Source organism: Perna viridis, chromosome 13 (genome assembly GCF_037379345.1).
Source record: "Perna viridis isolate PV_CMFRI_1.1 ecotype Kerala chromosome 13, ASM3737934v1, whole genome shotgun sequence".
Lineage (NCBI taxonomy): Eukaryota > Metazoa > Mollusca > Bivalvia > Mytilida > Mytilidae > Perna > Perna viridis.
In genome coordinates this window covers 32533218-32558808 of record NC_142457.1, presented here as the reverse complement: position 1 = coordinate 32558808, position 25591 = coordinate 32533218, and the positions used below count along the sequence as shown (strand labels likewise).

Sequence of the window (25591 nt, the reverse complement as noted above, 5' to 3'; positions counted from 1 at the left end):
TTGATGTTGTGCTTAAACTAAACTAACATCCTCTCGAACTTCACTGACTCTTAAACTCAGATAACAGCTTATGTTAACTGTTTGATGGGAGAGTTAACAAGACTTATAATCTCAATTACATTATTGTCCTCTGAATAGTGTTTATTATGGGATAAACTCTGACTAGCTGATGTGTAAAATGGTGGTGTCCAAAGTTTGACAGGAAATTTTCCCCTAGTTTTTCACAGTAGAATTCAACTTAAATTTAGCTGCAATATTTGAGGCTTGTTTTGTTCTAAAGAAGAATTCCAGTAAAAATATTTTTGTGAAAAAGATATGCAAAAATCTTTGACATAATAATTTGTTGAACTTATTATGTATTTCTGCAAATGATATTTAGATTTTATGCAACAATTCATTCTCACCTGTCCGAAAATGTTCCAGGAGGACAATCCAATGGGACATATGTTCCATTTGCACAATATTTTCCTGCAGGGCAAATAAAGAATTCTGTCATAGCCTTATTAGGACAGTATCCACCAGGGGGACACTCAAAACATTCAGCATAGCCATGATAAGGCATGAACGTGGCAATGGGACATTCTTCTTGGGCCGTTGATCCATTTATAGCGAAATGACCTGCAAAGAAAGATCATGTTTAGTTATCACTATTCTGTAAAATTCTCTTAATGATTTACTCTCTTCTTTATCAGTGCAAAACAGTAAAAAGAAAAATTATATTAGCAGTAAATGTCAGGATGTGAAGAAAAAACACAAATTACTGTATAGCAGGTAATTTTTGTAGGGTGCTATATTTGACACATATAAGTTTTCTTTCTGAAAATGCCAAAATAAGTTCGGCAAAATATTTATTCTGGACTTAACTACTTAGTTCACCAGTTGGTATCTGTCAAATTTAGCAATACCAAAATATTATATTTTAGGCCAAAATAATTGTGTGTTTCCTATTTCACCTAAAAAAAAATGGGTAGGTTAACAAGTTAAAACATTTTAAAACACAAAAATTTTTTTTTTGAAATGAAAAAAATTGTTACTGGAACAATCAACAATAAAATGTTTTGGATCAGTGTTAAAAAGGCAATAGGAAGGGGAAACCTAAAACACAATGAATTTTTTTTTGGCCTTAAGAAATCAAGCAATGACCTTCTATAACAACAATAATTACCTGGATCAGTTTCCCATTGGTATGGAACTTTGGCACTACCATTACAGAAGTGTCCACCCCAACACATTCCAGTGGGCTCTCCGCCAGCAACTGAGGAGCAGTAGTAACCAGGGTCACAGTCTGTACAGTCATAGTCATTAACAGCTCCGGAAACATTACTGTAGGTTCCCATAGGACATGGCTTGGCTTCAAAAGATCCTGAAAATAAGAAAGAGAAGAATTAATATTTCTTCACAATTTTCACACTTATCTCCTGATTGATGTAAGAGCTCTATAAATTTTAGTGTAACATCATCAGAACAAGTTGTTTACTTCATGATATTTTACTTGTATGTTTTCATATTTCAAAAAGTGTCAAATAAATTATTTATAAGATATCTGTCTCAGTTAAGCTCACATCTTAAAAAAATTCACAATAAATATCATTTTCTCGAAAATACACAAGGGATCAGGCTTATTTCTTGCACATGTATATAACAATAAGAAAAATTGAAAACAACAAAAAAAAACACATTTTAATTGACAGAATTTGTTTTCATAATACTTTCAAGTACACAGCATATGGGATTGAAATAATTAATTGGATTTTCTCAATCATTTTGTTTCATTTTTGGTGTCATAAAACGAATTGGGTTAGCTCCCTTTAAATACAATAGTTCAACCGAAATTTTTGCAGTCTACCAAATACATGTTTTAAAGAGACAATTACGTTGTACATGTAAGGAATCATATTAAAATGTTTTAAACCAAAACTTAAGTAACAGTAAATTCACTTACAAATATTTTGCAATAATTAAATACAAAAAAACCATTAGCATAATTTTACATTTACACGGATATTCCACAGAGAATCTTATTCTCTAACAACAATCAAACAGTATCCCTTTCTTGAAACCATCTACATACAATGGATTATAATAAAAACAATGCAGAACTTAATTCATGAACTGCTAATGCAGCTTAAAAATAAGTGAGAGTTGGTTACTTGATTTTCTCTTGGTGATAAAAAAGTAATTAGGTGGTATCATCTACAGTTTAATATGTTGATCTTTGAAACCAAAACTTCTGTGGCACAGATGTGAAGTATTCATTAACAACTTAGAACATCAGTCAGTATAAACTTATGAATGCTTAAGTTGTGAATAAAAATTATCCTTGATTATGACTTTAAATATTATCTTTGCACATAAACTTGTATGACATAACGTCATTAAACCTACCTAAAGTACAATAACCTCCCGCTGGACATAATGCACCAGTTGTGCCATCTGTTGGAGCTGATGAAGTTGCCCCTAAAATACAGATATATCCTGGATCACATGGAGCTCTGGGTTGTAGGAGACCTGGTGCATCACAGTATTGTCCTGGGTCACAAAGGGGACAACTCTCCAAAGATGGCAGTCCTGGAAAAAAATATCATCATTAAACTTGAGAAAAATAACACTACATTACCCCACAAGTGCATATGGGTCACAGAGAGGATAACTCTCCAAAGAAAGTAGTTCCGCAAAATCAATAACATCCCTCGATTACCCTATCAGTGCACCTTGTCCATTCTCCTCATTTTTAGTGATGTTACAGTTGTTTATTCAATTTCTATGTGTTTTGTTTTTAGTTGCTATGTATAGTTTATTTTTTTATTAATTTTATCTTTTATAAACAATTTAATCAGGCAAATTTAAAAGTACCAATTTTTTTTTAAACTTTTAACAGTATAACAGTATAACAGTATAACAACAAACTTCTAAAACCTTCTCCATTAACATTTGGTAGCATGGTTACAAGTCTTAATCAATAACAGATTAATTACCAAAATCAACCAATTAAAAACCAGCCTATAATACAACTCTTTACAAACCTGATACATTGCCATATCTTCCTATAGGGCAAGGTTCTGGTTTGGCAGAGTTAGCTACACAGTAATACCCACGGTCACACAGGGTTGGTTCACTGGAGGCAATTGGGCAATAATAGCCGGCTGGGCAACCTATACAGCTAGCTAAATCTGGTGTGGCTGTCACATTGGTAAATGTTCCTTCTGGACATTGAGCCTAAAAAATGATGAGGGAATGTAGTTTTACACACTGTGGCTGATACATATAAATCAAGCATTTCAAGTCAAGAATGTTTTAATAATAGAAAAAACCTTGCTTTGCACTAGTCTGACATGCAGGCCATAATTTTATCATGATAGCTCACAATAACAAAAGGCAACAATTAGTATGTCACCCAAATCAGACACAATATTTCGACCCCTATATGCCAACGGCTTGGTAGGAATCAGACATTGGGTGAAACATGGTACGAAATAAACCATCATTTTGATAGTGTAGTTTGACTATCTGCACCATTAGAATGAAGAAGAAGACAATATTTTCCATATCATGTTGGTGCAATGAATTGTAGTTTCATTGAAATATACTGAAAATGAACATCTCAAGGACAGATAACTCTGTCATAAACCTCATTTTTCTTACATTCCATTGAAAAATTTCTGGGCAAAGCCATTGATGCTGAGATCAAATAATGGTTTTTTCAAATAGTGAAAGCATCCTTGAGTGAAATTATATTGTCAGATCGAAGGGGTCTTGATATGCATATTTCTGATTTTTCCCATTTTGCCTGATTCTTACAAACACTTGAACTTAAAAGTTTTTACATGACTCTACCAAGGGTCAAAATTCACAATCCAAACTCTACCATGAGACCATCAGGAATGTTGTTTAATAAATTAAGTGATAGATTACAACAAAATATTCTGCATTATAAAGATAGCATAAATGTGAGTGAGCTTGCTAAGATGTACGCTAACAATATACTAGATAGACTATACTCTGCACCAACATATCTTTGTAGATACAGTTTTCCAATTCTCTTATTTCTATTATAGGAGTAAAGTAAAATCTTTAGTGTACAGATATTGGAAAGAATTTATTCAAAAATGTGTAAATGGACCAGATGGAAAATTTCGTCAGGTTTTTCAAAATACAGCTGATCTGATATCACATTAAAAAGTAAGTAAAATGACTATCATCATGGCAATGACTACTAGTTTTAAAATCTTTAGTATGACTCAGCTGGGGATTGAACCCATGACCTCCAGCATATGAGGTGAGTGTGCTACACCAGGAGTTCACTGAAGCAATAACTATAATTGTACCTGTCTTGAACCATAAGATCCAATGAGAGATGGCAATGCACCGTAGGTATTAATAATATTTGTCGGGCAATAGTAACCCTTCTCACACTCGCCCGTTGGTGTTGATGAGCCTTCAACACAGAAGTATCCAGCATCACATGGTGCACAGTCGGTTATAGCAGCAGCACCAACTGTCTTTCTTACAGTTCCAACTGGGCAATTTGTTTCCTCAACAGTGGCTTAAAAATAATAAAATATCAACATAAGAATATCGAATACATTATGATTTTTTGTTAAAAGCAGGGGAAAAACATGTAGACCATTAAACATTAGAACCTAACCCATAGCTGCTGTTATCTTATTTTTGTTATAAAATTATTCAGAAAATAATTAATAATCTTCCTACAAATTTGGTAACTCATGTAAAACAAAGATCTGATTTTTTATCGCTGAAAAAAGACAGAAGTAAAGTCAAAAACATAAAAATCACTGCAAAACAAATTGAACTAGAGGCTCAAGAGAGCCTGAATCACTCACCTGGTTAACCATTTGCTTATTTGAAAAACTTGAGGAATGAGACAGGCTAAGTTAAAATCAATTAATTAAATTGTCAAATGCAGGAAATGCTTTTCATAGCATTTTCATGACCTGAACCAGAATTTTACTAAAGGCAACAACTTTTGAATTTTGTTCAAAAACCTGTCTCATGACCCCTAAGTTTCATTTTTAGTATAGGCAACCATATCTATTCACAGATTAAAAATAACAACAGTCATTTTGAGCACAATACACTAAAGAACTATTATGCTTATTTTCATTCAATGATCTTAAATGGTTATAGAGAAGAAGATTTTCAAAGTTGTACATGTGAAAAATAAAAAACAACAAAAAAACTGATTCAGGGGTCATAACTACTACATTAATCAATGAATGGTTTTGAAAATTTCGGCATCGGTCCTTCTCATGATGCTTAACAATTTTACCCAATGCCAGAAATTTGGTAAAAGCAATGGTTTTAGAGTTATTTGCAAAAAAACTGCCATCTGACCCCTATGTTCTATTTTTAGTAATGACGGCAATGTTTTTTCATGAATCAACAATCCCAACAGTCATTTGTGTTGGATACCCTAAGGAACATAAATGCCAACTTTCTTTGAATTCTGTGCAAAGGATTTTGAGAAGAAGATTTTCAAAGTTGCACATGCGACAAATGCAAAAAAAAACTGTTTCAGGAGCCGTAACTCCTACATCAGTTGACCAATCGTTTTGAAAATTTTGGCATAGGTCCATCTCATGCTGCTGAACAATTTTACTTAGCCAGAAATTTGCTAAAGGCAACGATTTTTGAGTTATTTGCAAAAAACTGCAATCTGACCCCTATGTTCTATTTTTAGTAACAGAAATACTCTGAAATAAAAAACTGAATAACATAACAATCGATCAGTATACTGAGTTTTTCTTTAGAATAAACCTTGGTACCCTTCATTACTCTTTCAGTACACAGTATTCCTACCTTCAAGGCAATATTTTCCAATAGTACAGTCAGTTGCTTCAGTAACATCTTTCAGACCTGCCAAACAATATTTCCCTGCTGGACATTTCTTATCATTTAACATAGCTTCTTCTGATGTTGTACTATTATCACAATAGTGTCTGAAATATAAAAAAAAACAAATAACATAAATATCCATCAGTACATTGATTTTTTCTTTAGAAAAAATTGCTTTGAAATGTGCTTTAAATCTAGAAATCCACTCTCCTTTGTTTCTCCTATACATAGATTTGACAGAAAACAAAATGGGTACAGTTGAACTAAATGTATTAAAGGTGTAGGGGCATTAGGCGATGAATATGGCCTAAAAATATCAACTTAAAGCTAAAAGTTGTTCTTACCATAGTAAAGTATATAAATATAAGGAAAAGTAATATTTTGTGGCATTAGTTCATTGTAATGACATCATAATGGTGCCACAATTTTACTTTATTTAGCAAAAACTGCTGAGAACTATAAATTTTGTTGTATGTCCACACCCAAGAAACAACACTTCATGTTTTTTTTAAATATGATGAACTATGTAATAAAGAATATTCTCACTAAATATGAAGTTGTTTCTGGGATGTGGACACCATTTCCTTGCCAAAAATATGACAAGAAAGTGACAAAAATTTATGAAGGTTGAGCATTTTTTTCGCCCTTTCTATGCAAGAATTATCAAGATGGATTCAAGTCTCCAAATTCACAACTGACAATCATTCAATACTTTATGGTTAATTTTCAGCAGAATTTTAGGAAAATAAGACCTTTTATCGCCCCCTCTCCATTGGTGGTTATTGATTTTCACAGATTCTGTCAAGTGAACATATTAGCGGTCACCAATATTTAGGTAATATTTAGCAATGCAAATTAATTTGGCAGGTACTTTTTTTTTGCCATTTTTTTTCCACTGCAAAAATTACAAAAATTAGTACATATACAGTAGTTGCAAGTTATGACCTCATCATTAAAAATTGCATTGAGACATATGATCAATTCAACACTTTTGACTTTTCAAGCATTTGACCACTTTTTTGTATTAAAGCTAACTAACAAGCTATAATAAGCCCATATCATTTTTTATCCCTGCCTGCCCCATTACAAAAGGCCCTCGCCAAAATTTTTTTATTTTCAATTTTTTCTGCTGGAGTTCAAATCTTCAGAATGTATTCATATCAATATCAAGTATGACTTTTAGACAATGACTATTGACTTCCAGTTTGAAATAATGACAAAGTGTGGTGTATGTAATTTGAACTAAATTTCAAATGTGCTTAATCATTCAAAATTGAAATTAATCCATGCAATTATTGTAGTTTATCTCATTTTTTGAAGCTCTAAGAAACTCATTCTATCATAACCTTACCCTATTTCACAAAGTTGACAGACATACTGGCCAGGTTCAGAGTAATATCCTTTACTACAGTCGATAGGTGTGGTTGTTCCTGTACCCTGAGGGCAATTAAAACCACCTGGGCATTCATAGCAATCAAACTGTCGCTTAGCAGGGGTTCCTATAAAGATGATAATTTCAATCTAATGAGAATATGTCTTTTTCAAGAAGTACAATTGGTTGTTACCTTCTATGGCTTCAGTGATGACAGTTATTACAACATTGTAAATTCCATGTTTCTAATATGACATGCTACACAGCTCTTTAGACCACAGCCATGGTAAAAAAGTGATAAACACATGACCAACAGCATGACTGTGTCTATTCAACAATATGAAGAAACTAGTCCTATTAGGCACCGACCATTTTTATACTGATGGGGGGCCTGGGATATTTTTGAAAAAAAAATATTAATTTCACTTTGAAGAAAAACAAAAAAAATATTTTTGCTGTGGCAAGAAAAAAATAAATGAAGTTGCTTAACAGTGAAAAAAATGTCGTATTCTGTTTTTCATAAGAAAAAAAGTTTAGGTAGAAACAAAATTTTAAAAAAAGAAAAGGAAAGGAGAGGACATATGCGACATACAAGCGTAAGAACTTATTAACTTTATGGTTGAAAAGTTCCCAAACAAGCACAACATAATTAGTTCCAAGATGATGGCTTTATTGTCTTTAATGGGTCTTTTAATCAACTTCATTTGTTATTTAACATTGCTAATAAGAACCTGAACTACTCTAATTTACTTATACGTTATCTAAGTCTTCAGTAAATTTCTTAGAGAAAGTGCAATTAAATCCAAATGGAACAGAGTGAAACCTTACGACACTTAAGACTTAACAGTAGTCCAATGTGCCTACTGCACAATCTCAAAAGTTTTAATTCATTAAAAAGTTACTCAACTGCAAAATATACAGCCTGTGCTGCCCACTAGCAGCATGTGTGCTCTCAGACTTAAAGTCAATAAAAAAAATAATAATAATAAAAAGTTATTAACATTTCTAACAAAAATACTTTCTAACATTACACACAATCTCGAAAGCACTGGTCTTATATAATTAATGACCCTGAATACTCTCAACTATTAGAACTACCACTAAAGCAGACTCTGGTCAATGATATATAATGCACGTCTTTCATGATCAATTAAACTATTAATATTACTCAATAGCACTTTTTATCTGTTGAAGATAAAATCATCACATGTATATGCAGTTATTTATATATTCATCTTTTACATAATACATTTAATTATGAAACTAATTAATATTTTCACTATATGATCTGAAGCCAATGCAACATTCCTGAAATACTTGTGATATGTGTATATGTATTACAAAATACATTCGATTTCACTTAACTATAATTTTTCATCCACTGATGAAACTTTTCTCCCTTAAGACTGCCTCAATGATTGCAAGCTGGAGCGCAGAGACATTATATGAAACCGGAAAAGCTGCCAAGGCTGCAATTGAAACTGAGCACTACAACCTTGATATTTTGGGACGAAGTTAGATGGACATTATCTGCAGCGGTCATACTATCTTCAGGGCAAATCTATTGTACTCTGGACCACAAAACGAGGAAGGCAACCATCAACATGGCATAGAAATCGCATTCAACATGAAGGCGAAATCATCATTCATAGAATGAAATCCTGTGAGTGAAAGATTTATCTTGGCAAGATTTATGTCAAAGATACAAAAAGTAACAGTCATTCAATGCTATGCTCCTACCAACGTAGTAGAGGAAGAAGACAAAAAGAGTTTTACAACCAGCTCCAAGCTACCCTAGATTGAACAACACTTGGGGCATCTTGATTGTAATGGGTGACATGAACGCCAAAGTTTGAAAAGATAACACAGGGAGAAAACTCATCACCTCATCACGGGAAAATGAATTGGTAACATTAACGAAAATGGAGAACTCAGAATGCAGATTTTTGCTCCTAGAAGGATATGGTCATAGGAGGTATGACATTCCAACTCCCTAACAAGGATATACCCGGTACTCAAAACAACCCAGGTGTTTCCAGAGATGAAAACTAGAAATCAGATAGACCACATTACAGTCACCAGATGGAGAAAGAACATGACAGACATTAGAGCTTATCCAGGTGCTGATATAGCATCTGATCATCAACTTGTGGTGGCTAAACTGAAGATCAGGATAGCCATGGCAACCAGACAAGATCAGAAGGCGAAAGTATAATATAAGGAAGAGGCACAGTAGACAAAAATTGGAAAGAGTAAAATCCACATATAACACAACATGCCAAGAAGAACTTTTTCTCTAAGGAATTCAAGCCATGGTTACCTGACGATACAATCGAGACAACTGAGAAGCATAGGTCTGTTAAGCTATAACTTGACCAGGTCAAGAAAAGATTGCTGAAAGAATGGTTGATGAGCGAACATAAAAGCATTAAGAAAGAAGTAAAGAGAAAGGAACAGACAGGATAAAAGAACCTCATCAACGAGCTCGCTTCAAAAGCAAAGGATGTAATGGGCAGCAATGACACAAAAACTGAGTACAACATCACATGCCAACTGACAGGTAGAAAGACCATTACACATCCAATCTAGTGAAAGAAAAGATGGCAATGTGATAACAGACCTAAATCGACCACTTTTAAATGGAGAAAATATTCAGATGCTCCTGGAGAAGACCTTGATGTTGATACTGGCCCAATTTCGAAGGATGAAATCATAAAAGCCCTTCGAATAAGGACTGGAAAAGCCCCAGGACCGAACCAAATTTCCACCTGAGGTCTTGAAGATCAACCCAGAAAAAACCTACAACATCTTGATTGATTGATTGATTGATTGTTGGGGTTTACCGCCTGAACATTAATATTTCACCTGTTCTGTTGACACTCGGACCTGCATGGGGCCCTACATCACCTTGCATGACCTGTTGGAAAACATCTGGGAAACAGTCGAAATCCCTGAAAAGTGGAGTTTAAGCTACATTAAGCTTCCAAAGAAAGGGCGACCTGAACAACTACCAAAAACTGGAAAGGAATTCTCCAGAATCCGATGCAGTCAATCATATATTGATTAAATTGCCACATTATGGGTCATCATCGAGGAGTAAATAGAATGGCAATCAGCCCTCTACATAAACTTCGTGGACTTCAAGAAGGCCTTAGCATAGTTAACAGAAATGCACTTTGGAAGGTACTAAATTGTAAAGGTTATCCAAGGACTCTACAAAAACACCAAATGCCAAGTCATCCACAGTCAAACACTCTCACCATCCTTCAATGAATATACAAGAAATACTCCAAGGTTGTCTCCTGTCACCCCTTATTTTCTATATAAGTGTGCAAGAATTTTAATTAGATATAATATGCAATCATGAATTTACTCACAGATTGCTTCTCGCCTAATTGATATAATTTAATTTGGTCTTAACAAGAATACAATATCTGATTATCTGAGTCTTTACTTTCAAATGTCCCCCCTTGATATTTATATAATATTTTCCATTTATTGTTTATCAAAAATTTGACTAACCAAAAAAAAAAAAAAAAAAAAAAATTAAGAAAACCTGCCATTTATAATTAAATTGCTTTTGAAAAAAAATTCAATAATTTTAAAAAGAGCAGAAAAAAATATTTAGCGACATTGAAAATCCCAGGCCCCCCCCCCCCCCTTCGGTATAAAAATGGTTGGTGCCTTAGAAAATCACAGAAACTTTATTTTATAATTATTTCACCACAGACTGGCCATTTATGTTGTTATTTAACCTTTATACTTCATGTCATTTTGTCATTTGAATGCCACCATTTGCAATGTCAATTTCTGGTGTCAATTTTACTGTATGAGACTCTCAAAGAAGATGAAAGGATAAATACATTTCAGATAGTTTTGGATTTGAATTCTAAGGATTGAAAATGGTTTTTCCATAATTTATGAATGTTTGTAAGATCAAACCTTTCACTCCCAATCTCCTTCGGACTTTTTGCTTTTTGAGAGAATGGCCCAATTTTACAAATTTATAAATTCTGGAAAAACAGTGTTTAATCCTTTCATAATTCACATTAAGTCCTGATGATAAAGTCACGCCATTCATCATTCATTTCTTGGTTCACAAGCCAATTTTTATTTAAAAAAAAAACATAAAGTTTAATTATTTTATTATCCATAAAGTGACAAGAGTGTTTTTAACACTCTTAAAAAAATGAGACTTGTTTTAAAATCATTGATATGGGGATGAAAAGAAGATGAGGAAGCCCCCGAAAACCAAGAAAATATTTTTAGTTGGCCTTATATTATTTTTTTTAAAAGTTTGAAATTGCTGGGATTATTAATATCACTGATTACTTCTTGAGAGTCTCACATGGACAGAAAAGAAATTTTTATCTTATATTACTTTTATCTGTAAAAGACTCTGATGTATTTTTTATACATAAAAGATGGTACAAAGTATGAATGGAAATAAGAAGAGATATGGCTAAACTAAGAACTGCACCAGGAAAAAATAGTAAATACCGTCAGAGATCACCAAAACGTCTTCAATAAGTGTAAACAAACCTTTAAGTAAGCTCTAGCTCAAGTAAGTCAACAAATATGAAAGGTTCAAATCATCAAATGCTTTCAGTGTTCTTTTAATAATGTGTTTTTTTTAGTTGAAATTCAATTTCAATGATTATCAATTACCTATAACATTTCCAGTTCCATCATCACCATAAGGCATGTACGTCCCTGCCTCACATTCAGTTGGTTCGTACACAGCAAACTCACAATAATGTCCTGCAGTTATATAATGAAGTATAATTAGCCATTTTTTTCATCCCAAATTCTAATAATTTCAATGAGTAGAATCAAACAAAAGAAGTCATAGGGAAAAAAGTTTATATTCATTTTTTTTTTAATTTCATTGAAGCAGTTAATATGAAGCTTCATGTGGGCCAAGTAACTAAGATGCAGCAATTCTACTGTGAAAGTGGTTTTGTTCAAGGGGTACCAATTTTACGTGTTTTTTTTTGCTGCCAAAGCAATTAATTTGGTTTCCAAAGGAGAATCAATTGATGTGTATAATGAAAATCTCAAAACCATGAATTCAAGAATCCACAAACTTGTGTTTCTTCCCAAATCCATGAAAACTGGTAACCAAAAACTGAAGTACTTTCACAGTAACTTGTACATCTTATTGCAAATTCTTCATACTACAGTATGGACCCTAATTCTTCATACTACAGTATGGACCCTAATTGAAAAATCTGCAAATGCTGTCAATCAAAAAGAAATATGAATGTAAAGAAAGGTTATTTAACTTGGTAAATGTGTCCTAACTATATTTTTTCTAATTGCAAAATTCATTAAGTATCACATACAGAGCTTTATTTTGCAAAGTCAAGATCAACCTTTGGTTATATACTTTGCACCATTCAAGCATGAAAAATCTTCAGACTATACCTAATAGGTCAGACTATACCTAATATGTCAGACTATACCTAATAGGTCACACTTACCAAGAGTACAATTTTTACACTGAGACTCAGCAGACAGTCCTGTCCCATCATTGTATGTTCCATTGGGACATCCAAACTCTGTAGCAATCCTCGTCCCTTCAGGACAGTAATAACCAGGAGGACATATTCCAGACACTGCACTCTCGCCTCCATTACAGTAATATCCCGGAGTACAGGGGGTACACTGAGAAGCCTCGTATAGGTCAGATCGATCAGAAAATGTTCCTGATGGACATGGATAGGTTTTTGATGAGGGAGTTTGTAGCGGACAGTAGAATCCAGGAAAGCATGGCTCTGGTGGGTTGTCTGGCCATCCTGCAAACGAAAAAAATAATACAAAATACATATTGATGAGAACAGGTTTCCATTCTTTATGTTGTGTCCCATGTCCTAAGCCAGATATATTTTAGGGGGTTTAGAGGGGTATTTGGACAAAATTTTCCTGACTTAATAGTGCTTAACCAGTGTTTTAATCAGTGTTTTACACCTTTTTGTTTCCAATGGTGAGGAAGTCATAATCACCCCAAAGCCCCCTGGCTATTGGCCTGCATTCATTTCAAGTGTATATTTTGCATGAGCTAATGAGACAGAACTTCAGGAGACAAAGGTTAAAAGTTATGAAAATCTTGCTTAATGAACTTAAACACTAACACAGCTTTAGAATAACATTTTCCTCTCAATTTTTTGTGTGTTTCTTTTTTATGCATACATCTTACAAAATTATGATATGGAATCTTACCACTAGCCCAGTCACAATACATTCCAAGAGGACATATATCGCACTCATCAGCAGACGTCAGGTTTGTACTGTTGCTGTATGATCCAGGTGGACATGGGAACTGGTCCACTTCAATAGTACCAGCTGGGCAGAAATATCCTGAAAAAAAATAAAACAAACTCATCACTATTGTTAAGGTATTTGACATTAAATGACAATAAAAAAAAATATAATTTGATTTTTTATAAGCCTTTAGGGCAGATAGGTTATTTTCCATATACTAACTTAGTACATTATTTACATCAACGGATCCAGAGTCAGCAATTCAAATGAAGTGGAAACCTGTTATGATTAGACATCTCCTAAAGTCCCTGTAAGAACCTGTATACATTAGACCAAACTATCCAGTCCAGTTAAGACCGGTTTTAATGTGTGCAATAGTCTTGAAAAAAGTGTTTACATAATTTTTTTTTTTTACTATTTACATAATGTAAGCTCTGTACTAACTTAACAATGCAATGTAGAGGCAGTCTGATTGATTTCAGGACAGGCAAATCCAGGATCATAAGCTACTTGCCAACTTTATATGGCAATGTAGAGGCAGTCTGATTGATTTCAGGACAGGCAAATCCAGGATCATAAGCTACTTACCAACTTTACATGGCAATGTGGAGGCAGTTTGGTTGATTTCAGGACAGGCAAATCCAGGATCACAAGCCTTGCAATTCAGAGGATGTCCTGTGTTGGCTAGCGGGTTGTATGTTCCTGGCTCACATGGAATTGGCGAAGTTCTTGGTTCAGACTGGGTCCCTGCTGGACAGTAGTAACCAGCAGGACAGGGTATACACTCGGAGGCATCTGGAAGACAACAGAATTGTTTATAATAAGAAATGTGAGCCCAGTAAAATATTCAATTCATTCAATCATCAACACAAATTAAATAAGTAAAAAAAATGTATGCAAGCCTGAAAAGGCTAAATTCAATACTAAAAAATTTGAATAAAAAATAACTGCCAAGCCAAATCACTAAGTTGAATTTCTTTTACATACCGAGAATTTTTTTAAGCAAATTGGTAGATGACACATCTATTGGGTATTCTCAAAATATGACTGTATAAAATAAAATTTAGGATAGAAACATTACATATGTAAAATGTAATTTGAGTGAGCCCCTAAAACTTGAGAGTTTATATGCTTATGAAAATTATGGCTAAAACTTTCCAACTCATGTGTTATAACCAAGTTTACATAACTATAGTAAACTTCCTTCTCAACTGAACTAAAGAATATGAAGACTTGATACTATGTAAGATTATACATACTCTTGTATCCCTGATCAGGACCATATGTTCCTATAGGACAGGCATTCTGGAATCCTGAAGCTTGGTCTCCTACACAATAAAACCCTGCAGGACAGATGATACCATCAGTTGTTGACCCTTGGGGACAATATTTGGTCTCTGGACATGGTTTACATAAAGTTACACTGGTAGCATTGGTCTCATCAAGGTATGTTCCACCTGGAAGTTTAAATACATGTGTGATAGTTTTTAAAACAAAAAAATATGTTTCATGAATCATTACAAGTCAATAAATATGCATTGGAAAAAGTAAAACGAACTGGAAAATATAACATGTTTAAGTGCAAAATACTAGATGTACCATCTTTTATAGGAATATAAGACAGTTACTAACTACAGCCAGCACTCCACAGTTTAGTTTAGTTTCGCACTTTTGGCTAGGGATAAAAAATGATATTAATGGAAACTGGTGGTTGCTATAGTGATTAAAAAGGAAGAATCTATTGTTGATAAAACATTTTCTGAAAAAGGGGACTTTTCAAAGTATTTTGCAGTGTTTTATATATTTTCAATATTGAAGGGGCTTTTTTTCAATGACAATTTGACTTCATTGTGAAAGTGAAAGTAAGTCAATTTTTTACCATGCTAAATTTAATAAGTGGATTACTAAGTGAAATAGCTCAAAATCTAACCGGCGATGCACATATGAGGATGGGGTTTTCAAAGGAAAAAGTTTGGACAGTTTCAGGGGATGAAATAAAAATTTAAGATATTTTGCGGGAAATTTGATATTTTTAAACCTGCTTTTATGAACTTTTTTGCAAATTTTCGCATATTTTGGCATGGTTTCTATGGTAACCTTATTTGCTGTGGGTAATTTTTTTCCAGAAAACTTTCGCTGCATCCTGAAGACCTTGGCTGGAGCTATTTCTAGATATATAGATTTACAGATGCTTGACAATTTTTTAAAGTGATAAATGCTATAAAGCATCAGATTACAAGACCAAAATTAGGCAGTTCTACAATACTGTGGAATGCTGGCTACAGTCTTGTAGAACAAAAGTTTATACAATAGAAAATTCAGGACAGGTTGATACTGGGTGTTGGTACAATTAGTCTTTAGTCAAACTTGTCAGAAATTCCTATTTTTTTCTTTTTTTTGTACACTATTTAGTGTACCAATGACACGCTTCAAAATCTTTTTACATCTGTAATATAAACATCAAAAACAAAATAATTGCTATTACTAGCAAACTAACGCCTGGTGTATTTTTCAATCCTTCAATCAATGGCAGATGAGGACAACAGTACACATGACTGAACATTTTTCGGGGGCAGTTTGATGAATACAAATTGATGTTTCTACCATTTATATCCAATTCAGGTTTGGCTGATTCCAAACTACCTTTTAACTAATGGAGTTGTCTCCCTTACCTGGACAAGGATACTGAACACTAAGTGTTGTACCAGCCAAACAATAATGTCCCTCTGGACAGGGGTAGTCTGTATAGCTAACTTCTCCAGGTCCTTGGCAGTAATATCCTGAAATAAGCCATACAAAATGTTTCAAAGACTTCAATGAAAGACAAATCTGGAGACTTACTTAGTACATATCATCTTCTGTCTGAAACATCATAACAATTAAAACACATTTATCTGTGAGAGAAAAATATCAGTAAAATCTTGTCATGTAATTCACTTAAGTTATTTACAATCTTAAAATTTATGGCAATTATAGAAATTTAGCACTACTTAACAAATATGTATTATATTTCTTCTTTCACCATTAAAAAGGTCAAGACCAACTGGAATCCCCTCATTATGCAAAAATTTGATTCAGTGACCTTAAAATGGAAGGGTAGACATATGGCATTTTATATTTCCAATAAAACATGTAAAATTATCTCTTTACCATTACCTCACAATAAATAAGGGATAATTTGGTGTCAAAAAATTTTGAGGTTTTCTATCAAAATGGGTGATATTTTTTTTTTAATTTGTGGGTCTAATAAAGGTGTTTTTTTAATTGGTGGGTCTGGTTTAGGTGTGTTTTTTTTAAACTTGGTGCTTTTCTGGCTTTTTGACTCTTCTGTGAACACTTCAAGTTGTTCTTCTTTTTAAACTGTTTCAATAGTGCCATATGTGTTGAAAGTACATTTTATTGCAGCAATAAGAAGTTTGGCTTTAATCTTTAATCGGTGAACCATCACCTGTATGATCTTAAGCCGTGACACATTTAGCATTTGAATTAATTCCTTAATAGGTGAATCACCACCAGGCAGACTCTTAGAAGGATTTGTACTGAACATACCTGGTGGACACATCGTACAGGCACTGGCATCAACCGATCCATTATATTGGTTGTAAGTTCCTGGTTCACAACGGTAAAAATTCTTTCCATCACACCAGCCTCCTTGTGGGCAAAGTCCATCAGATGGTGCAGGACTGGTTGATCCCATGGCACACTGGTACCCCTCATCACATGGTAAGCATGCAGTTGCACCACCATTTGAATATGTCCCTGGTGGACACTCTGATCTTCTTGAATCTAAAAGTAAAAAAAATGATGCTCACTCAAGTAAATAGAATTTTTTTTAAATAGTTAAAAATTCCTGAACTTAGAACCATGCAGTAAGATGCTTTATTTACACACCAGAATATAACATACAAAATTTCTATCTAGTGTGGGGTGTGACTTGTTTCAATCATGACCACTCCTTGCAAAAAAACCTCCATAATTTGTCTCTTGGCTCAAGTTCTATGAATTAATAAAAGGAAACAGACCCTTTAAACAGCAACATAATGCTGTGATGTGTGGAGTCCACATGATTAGACCCTTTAAATAGAAACAGAATGCTGTGATGTGTGGAGCCCACAGAATTATTAGACCCTTTTAACAGAAACAGAATGCTGCGATGTGTGAAGCCCACATGATTATTAGACCCTTTAAACAGAAACAGAATGCTGCGATGTGTGGAGTCCACATGATTATTAGACCCTCTAAACAGCAACAGAATGCTGTGATGTGTGGAGTCCAAATAATTATTAGACCCTTTAAACAGAAACAGAATGCTGCGATGTGTGGAGTCCACATGATTATTAGACCCTCTAAACAGCAACAGAATGCTGTGATGTGTGGAGTCCAAATAATTATTAGACCCTTTAAACAGAAACAGAATGCTGTGATGTGTGGAGCCCACATGATTATTAGTCTCTCTGTTTGCTATGTATTGCCAGCGTCAGGACTAGACTTCATAAACAAATTTCAATTTCAGATTTCCTCAAACCCCCCTGACTCAAATTTAGACTAAATCAGATCACTTGAAATTGAAGATTTGAGGAAAATTCAAGACATTGCACATACATTTAGCTTAAGATTTTTCTTTTATGAACTTCTGTCTCTCAACTAGTACAGCACCCAAGCTATATAGTCTGTACTGTTCCTTAAAACAGACTGATATAGAATTTACCTCAGGGGTTTCCCTCTATTATACTTACATTCAGGGTCAGGGCAGTAGAATCCTGCCTCACATCCGGTACAGTTAGTTGACCCGGCTGCACTGTAGAACCCAGGCTGACAAATTGTCTGTCCCTTTGTGGTATGTGGACAGTAATAACCCTCCTCACAGACAGTACATTCTTTCTGGTTGCCAAGGGAATAATAGCCAGGGTCACAGTCTTTACTGAAATAACAAACAAGTGTCATTTTCTTATATATATTTAAGTAATTCAGACACCGCCAATGATAGAGGTAATTTATGGTGTAGAAATACCTGCCAAACAAACCATGCTTTTTCAGTCTACATATGCTATACTTTCACATCACGATAATCATTTCTGCATTCAGATCTGCACCTTTTAGAAACTATATAATCATCTCTCACTAAAATCAACCAAATGAAACCAATTTAAGAATGATAACTCTTGCCAAGTGCCAATTTCATGTACACATGTACATTCTATAGTTTTTATCTCAAAAGCGCAACAACCAAATGAAAAACTAAAACTAGTTATGTGATCAGTAACTGTTTCTGAACAAGAAATAAAAATGAATTCAATGGGTTTTTGACATGCATGAATCACCTTCTGTCTGATACTTAAATGTTCTAACAGTAGTGTTTTGAAGATCAAAGTCAAAGAAAATACAGATGATTAATTTCATTGTGTTCTAACTGTTTCAGGAATGAGGTCTACATGTATTTACATATATTGTTTTCTTAAATAAATTGAACTTTTTTGCTATGTCTTCCCACCGTATTCTAGGATATATATATATATTGGTTCCTAGATCATATGTCTTGGGTTAAAGAGATGACCCAATGGGAAGTAGACATGAATACTTACATTGTAGAGTTGGTGTCCACATCAGGGCATTCCTTCCCTATAGGGCATTGTGTACAGACGGTCTGGTTGTCTAAAGAATATGTTCCTGGGTCACAAACTACCTCTATATCCTGGCTTGTAGATGGACATGCTCTGAAATGATAATGGACTTTGTTACTGAGTGATTGACCAATAGTATAAAGAATTCACAATCTATTGACTGTAATAATCAATTAGAATATCAATTTCAATAGTACAATTTGCAAGCCAAGTTATCAAGTTTTCTAAAGGACATAACCAACCATCACATGACAACACTGTTGGTGGTTTCACTTGGAAAAGGGATAACAGTAAGTATTGTTCTCAGAAACTGAAACAATTTTGACTTCGGTAAGTACTTGAATGATTTGAAAACAGTTATTCAAAAGTAATCAAGTGCTTATTACAACTCAAACAAATCCAAATTAGAATTAAAAGTCCACTGCCCTCCATTGACTGTCGAGTTGGAAAGTTATTTCCCTTTCCTTAAAATTTCTAAAAAATAAAAAACTATGTTGGAAGAAGGACTATTATTGGTTTATATGTTTTTATCATCCTTTCATTCATAGATTTTCTTTACAAGCATCCAATGGAGATGACCAATGATAATATACTAGTATTTCAAAAATACTACTTTGCTAAGGACACCATTGATGATTACATAAACAATGTCATGTGTTTCTTTAGTTTTTTGTAATAGCAAGATGTTGCACACTAGATCATGCTAGTAAAACCCCAACTCAACCATATAATTTAAAGCTGAAAAAGAGAGACAAAAGTCATCATGCACAAGCAATATACCAAATATCTAACCATTCCCTCCAGTAGAAGCTTAGCGATATGTTATGAAAATTTCTATTATGCAGCACCTAAAAAGCTTCCAAATTGATTATTGTACAAAAAATTGGTCAGAGACAAACCTGAAAATGGGAGACCAGTACAAGTCACCATGAGAAAGCAATATTCCACATAGCTAAGAATTCCCTACAATAGAAGCTGAGAAATCTTTTTAGAAAATTTCTATTATGCAGCATCTAGAAAACTACAAAGTTGATGGGTAAACAGGAAATTGATGGGTGACAGTGACAAAACTAAAAAAGGGATACACGGTACAAGTCATAATGAATAAGCAATACACACATCTAAGAATTGCCTCCAATAGAGGCTAAGAAATCTGTTACAAAAAAAAGTGTAACAGAGAGAGACAAGGTGATTGGTATAATAATTACTCTTCTAACTCTACTGAGATAAGTAAAGAAACTTTCTGTTTTAAAAAATTAAGGGAAAACTTCTAAAAAGAAAATAAGTAAATAATACATTAAAACCACACAACTTATAAATTTGCTACATATGGATTTGGTTTGCATTACACATCCCCCTTACACCAATTTTCACATGTTTTTATCATGTCATGAATTTTTTTCTGTTTACATCAATGCTAAATTACATATTTAATGCTACATACTTTCCTGCAGGACAAGGTGTGCATGCTGTGGATGCCTTCAATGAATATGTCCCTGGTAAACATGCATCAGTTTGTGACGTGGTTGTTGATGGGCAATAATATCCTGCTGGGCAATCAGTACAAGTTGTTGACCCGGCCACTGAGTAAGTCCCAGGCAGGCAGTCTTCTATTCCTGTGCCATCAGTATTTGGGCAAATCTTGCCTGCCTCACACACTGTACAACTTGTAGCATTGGCTGTTGACCATGTTCCAGCTGAGCAAGGGATTTCTACATTTGACCTATAAGTTTAAAAAGAAGTTTAAAAAGGCTTTATTTCAAAACTAGAAAAACTGCTCACTTGGTGACATACCCTGCCCTACCTATATATACCATATAGAAGACCCCAATGTTAATTTCTATATTAATGTTGTATACTATGAATTCTAATATGATGTGCTGCAAAGCCCTTTAGACCACAGTCATGGTAAAAAAGTTATAAACACATGACTCACATTTCATGCAACAGATAGGCTGTGTCTATTAAAAAATATGAAGAAACTCGTCCTATTGGTATTGAAATAAATGAGCCATTTATGTCATCATTTAATACTTGCTTGGGGTAAAATAATGAGACATAAATGGCCCCTAGTAAAACAATGATAAAATGGAGTTTCCATGATTTACTTCTTTTAAAATAGTGTGTAATGAATGGTAAGATTTTAACAGGAATTTTTCCTTTCGTAGAATTCAACTAAACTTTTGCTGCAAATATCTATTAAAATCCATTTTTCATGGATGCTTTCATTTTTTAAAAGAATTGTCAATGTTGGCATTCTGCAATGTTTCCAGTCAAAATATTTTTTGTGTATAAGATATGCATGAATCACTTACTGTCTTAGTAACTCTGCCTCATTCTTAGGTGGAGTTAAATTTTAATTATTTAGGTAATATTAATATTAATGGTTGGAAATTTCTTATAGAAGAGTTTAATCACTGCCTGGTGATAAAAAAGTCATATGCATTCAATCAATAGCTTAAAATAGAAGAGAGTGACTTACGATACGCTGATACAGTAAGAACCAGCAGAACAGGGGTTACAGTTCATATCTCCCGCTATAGAATACCATCCATTTGAACACTGGGTATTTTTAGATGCATCAGTATTATCAGGGCACTGGTACCCTGCTGGACATTGGGTACACTCTGTTGCTCCTGGGCTACTTAGGAAACCTGGAATTAGACAAAATAAGTATGGAGAGGTGTAGTGCCTGTACATTTTGACCAGGTGTCAATTTTATGTTGCCTTTTTGTGTAGAAATAATTAAATGTAATGGAAGATTGAGGATTAGTATACAATTAAACCTTGTTATTTTTGTTATCACCTTTCATTGATTACCATATTTATGATCAATTTTGAAATTTTCTAAAAGCTTTATTCAACTAAAACCAAGTAAAACACCAAAACATCCCAAGTTTAAGGTAGCCAAAACAGTGTAATTCATACAAATAAATATCTGGGAGCGCAGATTTCCCATTATGTCCACAGTGATGGCAACCTTTGGTTACAATTTTACCCAAATTCAATGAGAAATGTAGATGTGATGGACAGAAACACTGATGAGCAGCAACACAGAGGGACAGGTACCTAACACTGATGGGCAGTAACATAGAGGGACAGGTACCTAACACTGATGGGCAGTAACACAGAGGGACAGGTACCTAACACTGACGGACGGTAACACAGAGGGACAGGTACCTAACACTGATGGGCAGTAACACAGAGGGACAGGTAGCTAACACTGATGGGCAGTAACACAGAGGGACAGGTAGCTAACACTGATGGGCAGTAACACAGAGGGACAGGTACCTAACACTGATGGGCAGTAACACAGAGGGACAGGTAGCTAACACTGATGGGCAGTAACACAGAGGGACAGGTAGCTAACACTGATGAGCAGTAACACAGAGGGACAGGTAGCTAACAAAGTCCATGTTTCATATTGACAAGGACAAGGAATGTGTATGAATTTCTTGAACCCCCACACTACATCTCAATGGGGAGGCACCAAGTTACATATCATTTTATTATTATTATTATATCTTTATTACATCAAATCACATGACCATCACAACAACAAAATTTTATTTACTAAGTTTGAAATTTATTACCTAGGGAAAATTTGATATTTCACTCATTATCAAAATCAAGTAAGATCAAAATCAGTCAAGACAAATATTCCTGTATGTTGCAGAAAACAAAATGTATAATGCTGAACTGACATTCAAAACGTTTTTGAGGAGTGTTTGATCAACCTTTCAAATTTCATCTTGATACTTACCTGGAGAGCATGCCTCTGGGCTGGCTGTTGTCGTGGGACATTTAGATCCACCTGGGCAGGTTGTACAATTCATTGTCTTTGGGTCTGTGTTGTATTCTCCAGGATCACAGGCTACTGGGGCAACTCCTTTGTCTAATACTTCAAATCCTGGAATAAAAAAATATATTTTATAGAATGGGACAATGTTTTTCGTATGTTTAGATCTGATACGGAAATAAATGTTTTTGAGGCCAAAATTTGACAAAAATTGAAACGTGTTGTTTCCATATGAATTTCATTTACAAGATTTTTATCAATAAATGTTGGACCTATACATGTAATTTTCACATAGGTTTCATGTTGTTACAATACATATGAAAAACATATCTGAATTATTAACCCTTCTTCCTTTACAGCTTCCTTGGTACACATAAAAATCACACAAAGCTACAAAAACCAAATAATTGTAATGTCAAACCCAAATAATTGTAATTTCATAGTCCAATTATTGTAATGTCAAACCCAAATAAACAGCTGCGTTTTAAGCACTTGATATGCCCGTTGCCCTTTTAACTTGTCCTTATGCTTTTAACGAATTTATACGATCAACTAGAAATACTGTGAATACCCTCCCCCCCAAAAAAGTAAATAAAAAATGCACAAAAAATTTGACACTATCAAGACAACCTCAATTTTATCTAAGTTTGTTGTCTTGATGTTTCACCCATACATTTCTATCTTGTTTCAAACAAACTTTTCTGATAAGGTTACCAAGGTTACCAAGTACCTTTTATATTTATTAGTTGATCATCATAACAAATGGTCTGTTTTAAACGATTTTTCAACGAATAAAATTTCCTTGGCTGTTTCTGGCCTTTTTAAAGAGTAGAACTTCATAACACGGAAAAATCAGAAATAAATAAAAATCGAAAGAGAGCTTAATTCAATAGAATATGAATAATTCACCAAAGTTTCATAAAAGTTAGTGAACATGTTTTTGAGTAATTGTGCGAAAACTTGAAAATCTCCCTTTTTTTAAATATAAAAATTCATAACACAAAAACAAAAAATCTGAAATTTATAAAAATCGAAAATGAGTTTATGTCAAATTGATATGAACAATTCACCAAAGCTTCATTAAAGTTGGTGAAAGAGTTTTTGAGTTATTGTCCTAAAACTTGAAAAAACCCCCATTTTTTAGTAAAAAATTCATAACACGGAAACAAAAAGTCTGAAATTTATAAAAATCGAAAGGGAACTTACATCAATAAATATTAACAGTTCACCAAAGTTTCATAAAAGTTGGTTCAAGTGATTTTGAGTTACTGTCCAAAGTGTGGACAACGGACAAAAAGACGGTATTCCATAATACGTCCAATCTTTGACCACTAATTAGAAAGTCACATGCATGTTTAATCACCAGCTTGGAATGAGAGAACTTTCATTAAAATAATAGACAAACCTGCTGGGGCAGCTGTACATGACATAGCTAGAGCAAAAGAGTACATCCCAGCAGCACAGTCCTGTGACTGGGTCTTGTCAGAGCAGAATTTTCCAGGTTCACACTGGGTACATGTACCCTGACCAGCAGATGAATAGAAACCATCAGGACAGTCTGTCTCAGCTCCAGCTCCATGTGGGCAATATTTCCCTGCTGTGCAAGTTGTGCATGTCATAGCTGAAAGATAAATGTCCTTAGGTATTAGAAACTCATCTCATGAAGTTTGTTAAGAAAAATAAATTCAAGGTTTGTAAAAAATTGTCTTTCTTCCTATATCACAGAATGTTTAGAAAAAGTTATTATATCATGAAAGTTCATGACAACATTTTGAACATAAAAAAAATACTACTTTTAAAATTATAGAGGCAAAAAAAAAAAAGAAGTTACCATTCTGCCCAAAACAGATGAACTCCAATAGTAAATCTACTTTTCAACGTAAACTTACAAGCAGTGGCACTGTATTCTCCTACGTTACACATGACAGGTGCAACAGCAGCAGAGGCACAACCATAACCCTCAGGACAGTCAGTACAGGCAGTGGCTCCTGCAGCTGAATACTGGTCTGAAAAGTAAACAGAAATCCAGAACCTGAAGTGTTAAATATGCTATAAAAACTAGAAATAACCTGATACCCCTACTCCTTCATTTGATAATCTAGAAAAGGAGGTGCACAAAAGGAACAAGTAATGAAGATTCTGTGAAAGTTTCATTCAATTCCATTCAGTGATGTAGGAAGACTTATGGATTAGAGATGGATCCCACTGTGTAACAGAAGGAAGGAAGGAAGGAAGGACAGACAGACAAACAGACACCCCTATCACAATACACCCACCACTTGCAAAAAGTAAGAGCTGAACCATAAAATTTTGAATGAAAAAAAAGAATTCCATTTCAAAATGAAAAAAAAATCCTGTATGACAATAAAAGTTCAGATGAGTTTGGACAGACTTGTTCATTTATTAGGCCATTCAAAGTAAATTTCTTGTTTCTCACACCATTTTTAATGAAAATCAAGAATGGAAGAAGGCATTTATTGCAAAAAAAGTGATGAGTTCATTTCTTAAATTTGTTATGACCTACCAGTCCTCATGATGAAAGAAATTTTTCATTGGGCCAAAGTCTCAGTTTTGGGCAAGCTATTTCAATTTTTGCATGTCTGAATAGATTTTCACAGGTCTTAGGCCGACAGTCTAGTACTTATTTGTGGCCTTTGACCAGAAAAAAAAACATAAAGAAGG

General features: G+C 34.0%; 1 protein-coding gene across 1 annotated transcript in view; it reads right to left on the bottom strand.

Moving 5' to 3' along the window:
• Nucleotides 1-25591, bottom strand: part of LOC148600359 (uncharacterized) — a 139778-nt gene that overhangs the window by 92276 nt on the left and 21911 nt on the right. The window contains exons 9-29 of the mRNA XM_088557441.1: nucleotides 24799-24915; nucleotides 24315-24530; nucleotides 22874-23020; nucleotides 21593-21764; nucleotides 20555-20833; nucleotides 19072-19203; nucleotides 18226-18410; nucleotides 17039-17275; nucleotides 16162-16269; nucleotides 14749-14946; nucleotides 14078-14284; nucleotides 13448-13585; nucleotides 12709-13023; nucleotides 11894-11986; nucleotides 7205-7352; nucleotides 5818-5957; nucleotides 4326-4543; nucleotides 3024-3216; nucleotides 2386-2568; nucleotides 1166-1363; nucleotides 405-618 (exon numbers count right to left, since the gene is read on the bottom strand). Coding sequence (XP_088413567.1) covers nucleotides 405-618; nucleotides 1166-1363; nucleotides 2386-2568; nucleotides 3024-3216; nucleotides 4326-4543; nucleotides 5818-5957; nucleotides 7205-7352; nucleotides 11894-11986; nucleotides 12709-13023; nucleotides 13448-13585; nucleotides 14078-14284; nucleotides 14749-14946; nucleotides 16162-16269; nucleotides 17039-17275; nucleotides 18226-18410; nucleotides 19072-19203; nucleotides 20555-20833; nucleotides 21593-21764; nucleotides 22874-23020; nucleotides 24315-24530; nucleotides 24799-24915 — 3838 coding nt within the window. The remainder of the gene's footprint in view (nucleotides 1-404; nucleotides 619-1165; nucleotides 1364-2385; nucleotides 2569-3023; nucleotides 3217-4325; nucleotides 4544-5817; nucleotides 5958-7204; nucleotides 7353-11893; nucleotides 11987-12708; nucleotides 13024-13447; nucleotides 13586-14077; nucleotides 14285-14748; nucleotides 14947-16161; nucleotides 16270-17038; nucleotides 17276-18225; nucleotides 18411-19071; nucleotides 19204-20554; nucleotides 20834-21592; nucleotides 21765-22873; nucleotides 23021-24314; nucleotides 24531-24798; nucleotides 24916-25591) is intronic.